The 7413-nt window shown below is 36.3% G+C and overlaps 1 protein-coding gene across 1 annotated transcript; it reads right to left on the bottom strand.

Moving 5' to 3' along the window:
• Positions 1-5133: 5133 nt before the first annotated feature.
• LOC150030101 (uncharacterized) lies at positions 5134-6761 on the bottom strand. The gene is made up of 3 exons (XM_090310063.1): positions 6390-6761; positions 5776-6102; positions 5134-5466 (listed from the first exon to the last, which is right to left on the bottom strand). Exons 1-3 carry the CDS (start codon positions 6759-6761, stop codon positions 5134-5136), a joined length of 1032 nt encoding a protein of 343 aa, XP_090166189.1.
• Positions 6762-7413: the final 652 nt, after the last annotated feature.

Raw genomic sequence — 7413 nt, 5'->3', positions numbered from 1 at the left:
CATCCATAACATACATGAGGAATTCAACATTTAATATAACATTTATATTAAATACGAGAAACCCTAACATGCATACTATATATTATAACAATTATAACATACTTTCAATGCATGTTACATGCTTCCTATGGTAGGATTTTAAATCTAAATGGCATACTATATGCACATACAAGATTTACTTAATTATAACATACATCAAATGCATAAATAATTAAACACGGACGGATATGGTTTTAGTTTTGCCAAAAACAAGCAAACAGAAGCCTAACTATTACAAAACAGTTTCCAAACCGCTCCCGAATCGCTCCAAAATGAACTCAAGTAGCTTGAACTAGACCTGAACCGTCTAAACTGGACCAACCAAGAACCATTCGAAGTTGAACCAAACCAGACCATAAGAGAACCAGTTGAATCGATAGCCCTTTCATATGTTCAACATCTCGTAAGTCTCATCCTTTAGCAATGATGACCATCGTCTAGCATTTTTCCAGATTGTTTAGCATGCAAAAAGGTAAACGATCGTTTAATGCCACTGCATAGCATTCAACGCATCGCCCAGCAGCCGCGCAAAGGTATACGATCGCGTAGTGCTATCGCATAGCAACTCGACGCATCGCTTAGCTGCCGCATAGAGGTAAACGATCACGTAGTGTTATCGCATAGCAATTCAATGCATCGTTTAGCTCCCGATCAAAGATGAACGATCAATGTAAGTGATCGCTCAGGGCTATCATATAGCTCTTCATAACTATTGCTTGTTCTATCGTATAGAACCAAACAATCACTTAACACCATCGTTTAGCACTGCATGTCATCATTCAGTATCCGCCGTGTAGCTAAATGATAACTTATCTCCATCGTATAGAACATCATTGCGTCGTTCAGCATTGTAGGTAAGCGATTTGTTTAGTTCCATCGCATAGAAACTTCAACGCATCACTTAGCACTTTGTTTACACGATCGCTTAGCTCCACATCTAAATGATCACTCAGCGTTATCACATAGCACTTCATCGTATCGCTTAGCGCACATTTTTGCTAAACGATCATATAGTACCATCGTATAGTAAATTCAACGTATCGTTTAGTTCCCACGCTAAAGCTAAACGATCGCTTAATGATATCGTATAGCAACTTGAATGCATTGTTAGCTCCTGTAGGTACACGATCGTCTAGCGTTCAATATCACAACGACCAGTGTCCATTGCTATACGATCGCCTAACTTTTCTTCACATCGTGTAGCGTCTGGAGCTAGACGATCATTTAGATATTGGAACCATAGCGACGATAAGAATAGAGGCTGATTTTTCTGGAACTGCAACTCGGTCTCTTCGCTTGTTTCTTCGATTTACAACTTAATTTCTACTCTAATGACTCCAAATAAATTACAGACTCTTGGGAACACATTAAAGCTCATCAAGCAAGAGCCAATTACAAATTTAAATGAGAAATTAAAGAGAATTAAACAACCAAAACTCAGAAAACCATATCAGTGCATCGGTTTCATATTTCTCATATAAAACACCCACCAAACCAAAATTAAACCAAATTGAATGCTTATATGATGCTCTGATACCAATTGTAGGAATGTATCAATAGCAACAGAAGCACAAGGATCATCTAAGCACTCAAATTCACTAATTTTGGCATAATATAAAGCATGCTTTTGCAGAAAGAATGGGTTTCAAGACATACCTCTTGTAGAACTTCTTCAAAGCTTCTTCTTCAGCTGCAATCTTCTCCATATCTTATTGTAGACCACCTCAAGATATTCCCCACTATTCTCTTGGTACTCTAGATTATGTTGTGGGACTTTAAACAAGCTTGAATCAAGAAATGAAGGAGAAAAGCTCACTGCAACAACCTTTGTTGAAGAACCATTCTTCAAACCGAATTTTCCCTCAAAATTCTATAGATTGCATGCCCGATTTTCACTTCAATCTTCTCATTACATTGCAGATTAACATGCAAAGAGAAGATCTGCATGAGTTGCAGCTCATGCTTGGAGAAGACAAGGCAAATGGTTGCTTCATGTGTGAGCTACTTCAAAGATGGATAATGGAAAAACCCATTTTTCCATTTGTGTTTTAGTTTTCTTTTCCTTTTTCAATTTTATCTAAAAATTAAATTTTGATTTAAAAAATCTATTTGATTTTAAAAATGAAAAATTAATTAATTTCATAAATTAATTATTAAATAAAATTTAATTAATTTAATATCAAGTATTAAATTAATTTTAACACATATCCATCTTTATATATTTAAATCATATTTAAATATATAAATTCTTCTATTCCGTTTAATTCTAAAATTAAACATAATTATATCTCATATAATTACTAATTTTCTTAATTCTAATTTAAACGTTTTAAATTAACTTATCACGCTATTCTAGAGCTAGTCCGTTACGAGCTAGTAGGGGGACCTCGCGGACCTATAGATCATGGGCTCCAATGATCCAAGATTAATTGGCTAAACTCATTTGACCAAATTAATCCTCATTTGTTAACTAATGGGTCACTCCAGTAAAGCCCATAGTTGCACTCCCCTCACTGTAGATATATTATGTCCATATGATTTAATCATAATCAGCAAGTCGACCCTTCACAGGTTGTTTATAATAACGGCTGGGTCAAATATCTGTTTTACCCTCGAGATTATGTCTTATTCCTCAAGTCTCTACTGATCCTCTAATGAACAACTGGTTTATGATCCAATCACCAAACCAAACTCTCTCAGCCTAGTGAGAGAGTGGGGCCTCTTGTTCAAGACCTGGATTCAGTACTTGAGAGAACAACCTTTCTTCTATCCCTAAATCGGGTAGGCATGAACTCTGTCTTGCACCCTATGTCCCCAGCTATCTATTCGGTCTTACTCCTGAAATGGGATTCTTATTGAGCCAGCGTTGTTGATCCAACCCTCAACTATGCAAATCTAAGGGCAATCCCAAATAAACAGGAGTTCATAGTAAGCTCAGGATTAAGATCGAGTTTGACCTAGGTGAAATAGTCAGTCTTAAACAGTAAACAACATTATAAAGTAAGAGTGACTTATTTCTTGGTCCTGATCTTATGCAAACTCATTCCTTAGGACGCCCCCACTCCTCATGTCATAACATGTACGAATTAGGATCACATCGTATGTAGCACTTTACAACTCTTTGTAACAACTACAGAGTAGGCCGCATCCAATGGTGTTACCAGAATAAGGTACCCAACCTCATTCATGTACCATAGATGATTTTGACTATTTACTCAAACCCGATCCACTCTTATGTCTCCACATAAAGTTCAAGTATTCAATAATAGTCATGGGTCTTATTTTATTGGATTTAGACATTCATACAATTTATGAGATCAATAACAAGTATATTGATAATAGAAAATGTTTATCATTTTACAAATTGCGAGTTTTTAGGACATAAAACCCAACATCTATCTCTTACTTATGCAGAGCTAATCTTGCTTTCTCAAGTCTAACCTAGCTCTCTCAAGTCTTAGGTTCTTTCTTTAGACTCTCTCTCGAGTAGCTCTAAAGGTGTGATAGATGCAACATAAGACAAGATGATCGCATGCAATGAAGATCTTAGGTCATGCTAGCTGAGTACTTCTCAACCCATTCGGATGTTTAGTTACTCATGCGTAATATAAAGAGAATGAGCAGATATAGAGATGCAAGTTCCATTTTATAAAAGAAATCAAGATACAGGATGACAATGGAAAGTAAAGATAGGGAGCTTGGTAGCAATTTCTTGCTTCCCAAGACTTTTACACTGTTTTACTCTACTCTACCCCAAAGAATATTCTTGCTCTCGCAAGAGTCGACCTTCTCTCTGTTCTCAACGCTCCCCGACACTCTCTCGAGTTGACCAGAATGATCTTCCAGCGTCTTCTCTCTTCTCTCGCTTCCACCTTCTAAGTATAAGAAAACTATGAACAAAGGCTAACTATCTTCTATATGGTGAACTCTCTATATGGCTCAGTTGGAAGAAAAATCGAACTGAACTCCTTTATCGAAGGTGGCCTTTGGTATTTATAGAGCTTTAGGGTGAAGAACTTTTTCTCTCAAATGATTGCACTGATGGGATGTCATTAATTCTATGTCTGATGCGCCGAATAATTGTCACCGAAAAGTTGAGTGTACTTGCTATAGTGTGTCGTTAACGGTTTGTCAACTTAATTCGGAATCGACCGTCATCAACTTTTTGTCCCATCGTGATTTATTAAGCTTTCACCTTGATGCGCCGGCTTTATGCGGCCACCTTCTTGAGTAGATTTTCGTGAATGCAAACGATCACATAGCCTTGCAGTCGCAATCTCTTAATGCGCTCGGACTCTAAATTCCTTGGATCGCAATTCCTCCTTGTGCCAACGTATTTTCTGCACAAAATACATAAGTTAACTGTTTTAATGCGATGATGCGATCGCAATGTTATAAACTTAATGCTTTTGGACGTAATTTTATATATTTTTACCGTCGCAATCCTTCATTGTTTTATATCTTTGCACTGTAATAATGTGCATTTCTGCCCATTATCATGTATCACATTTAGGTCTTCCTCATGTTGTAGTTGAAGACAGAGAGCATAAAAAACAAAAAAAAAAATGTCTAATTTCTCACGAATAAAACACACCCAGTGTATCTGGAGTAGTCATCAAGAACAACTAGAACATATCATTTGCCTCCTAAACTCTTGGATTGCATGGGTCCCATCATATCCATATGAAGAAGTTCCAAAACCTGGTAAGAGCAAGAGTGACCTGATGGCTTGTAAGAGACATGAGTTTGTTTACCAAATAGATAATCTCCATAAAAAAATTCCAGGAGAGCTTGATAAAAAGGGGGGAGACCAATTATAGCATTAGTTACAAGAGGCTTCTGAATAGTCTTCATACTTATATACCCAAGATGTTTACGCCAAAGGTTCACTTCATCTTGTCTAGAAAGGCTACAGATATGCAAAGGTTGATCAGAACTCCATAGGTAAAAGTTATTAGAAGAACATAAACCTATCATAATAAGAGGGCTTTGACATTGTTTGTTGCAACATATTTGTCTTTGGTAAAGCTCACATTCAGATCTCGCACAATTGACTAATGCTAATAAAATTAACAGTGAGTCCTTCAACCCACATCACATCTTTAAAGGAGGGAGACCCAAATAATTCAACTTTCCATTCCCAATGATTTTTCCCCAAGCACCATCACCAAACGCAACCTTTCCGGAACTGAAAGATTTGATATCGAACAAATAGCTCTTTTCACCAGTCATGTGCCGAGAGTTTTCACTATCAAAATACCAGTCACCTTTAGCAAAGGATCTAAGCGAAGTCAAAACCACATTACATTTCTTTTGACTATTTTTCTCTCTATATACCTGTTTGACTCTCGTCTGTTTGTTATAGTGATCCTGTGTAACATAGGGAGTACTTTTGGAATAGGTGGGTCTATAAAGAATCTTCAGTAACTAAAAACAAAAAGGATGTTTATGCCCCACCTTTTCACAATAGTGTCAGATTCATCTTGGTCTAGTTAAGGGGTTGTTTTTCAACACAACATTGTCGATAGATGTACCTGTAAACCCATAAGATTCTAGATCTTGAGCTTTCACAAATTCAATTTTTTTTATTTCCCTTTCTATTTTGACTGATTATAGTGCATACTTCATTTATTAGGAAATCCAAAGCCCAGAGTTACCACCAGTAGATTTTCCGTTTGTCAAAATTTTCTCTAGAGATTCAGTACTAATGTTTAACATTTTGATATTCTTGCATACTGAATTATTTTCAGCTTTAACTTGAGAAAGTTCACGCTTTAAATATGCAATAGTCGACAAAAGTCTGTGATTTTCAGCTATCAACATCTCAATTTTTTCTTTTTGCACATGAAGGGCTTTCTGATCATTTTGCCATTTGAGAAAAAGAGCATAATAAGAAGGTTCTGTAGACTCAAGTCCTACAGTGTCATGATCAGTTTTTGCATACACATCATATTCAGAAATATTATATGAGGAGGTGTTTGAGGATATGTTACTGACAAGCGCTTTGACATCATCCTTAGAGTCATTGCTATCTTCAAATTCAATATCAAACAATGTTGCTATCTTCAAATTCAGTATCAGACAATGTTAAAACATAGCCTTTGCTCTTCAGAAAAGTGGGGCATTCAGCCTGTATATGACCAAATCCACCACATTCTCTACATTTGATGTTCTTTTCTTTCTGAGAAAAAAAGATTAAAAGTCTTGTCAGATTCCTTTTTACTATTATGAGATCTAAATTTCTTGGGAGTAGATCCTTTAGACTTTTTATCATTGTAAGAGTCATACCTCTTACCAAATTGTTTGAGCACACGATTAAATAGATTTTAAAGTAATGTAATCGATTCGACAAGAAGATCTTGTGAATCTTTATCGTCACCTATCAACTCTTCTTTAACAGCTGATTGAAAAGCAATTCTTTTATTCTTCTTTTCAACTTTCCCATCAAGGGACATTTTAAAAGTGAGTAAGGAGCCAAATAGTTCATCTACTCTCAACTTTGTTATGTCTTGAGCTTCCTCAATGGTTGTGACATTCATGTCAAATCTCTTGGATAGAGATCTCAGAACTTTCCTAACAAGTTTTTCTTTTGAAATTTTCTCTCCGAAAGTAAATGACTCATTTGCAATATCTAGTAATTGAACAATGAATTCGATAATGGATTCCTCGTCGTGCATTCTAAGATGCTCATACTTTAATTTCACCAACTGCAGCCTAGACATCTTTACTTTAGGCGTTCCGTCATGAGCAACAGACAAGATATCTCATGCCTTCTTAGTTGAGACACAAGTATTAATAACTTTGAATATATTGCGATCTACACCATTGAATATGGCATTCAAGGCATGTTAATTTCCCAACGAGGCTTCATCTTCTTCTTTAGACCACTGAACCTCTGGCTTCAAAATTTCCTTTCCATCCTCAAACTTGATGATAGGATATGTCCCTCCAGATACAACAACCTTCCAAGTTTTGCTATCAATCCATTTTAAGAAGGTAGTCCTCCGAACTGTCTAGTACAAATAGTTTTTCCATCAAGAACAGGTGGACAAGTAGTAGAGCCTCATTCATTGATTCCATCGATGATCGAAGCACCTGAGATAAAGGTGACCCAATCGGATACCAATTAAAAAAGTGTTAGGATGACTCGTCACTCAACATGTGGTTGTTAAGCTGAAAGCACTGACAGTAGTTGAAACAACAAAAATTCTAACATTAATAAAACAAGTAAAGACACACAGCAGTCGGTAACCCAATTCGGTGACAAACACCTACGTTTGGGGGGCTGAACACCCAAGAAAGATAGTCCATTAATATTAAAGAGTTAAGTAGTTTACAACTAGTACTTATCTGTAATACCCCAACTACTATAGC

This window comes from Benincasa hispida, unplaced genomic scaffold, assembly GCF_027475165.1.
Source record: "Benincasa hispida cultivar pf3 unplaced genomic scaffold, pf3_genome.v1.1 HicScf570, whole genome shotgun sequence".
Classification (NCBI taxonomy): domain Eukaryota; kingdom Viridiplantae; phylum Streptophyta; class Magnoliopsida; order Cucurbitales; family Cucurbitaceae; genus Benincasa; species Benincasa hispida.
The sequence above is the reverse complement of the archived record's forward strand: the minus strand, read 5'-3'. Positions and strand labels throughout refer to the sequence as shown.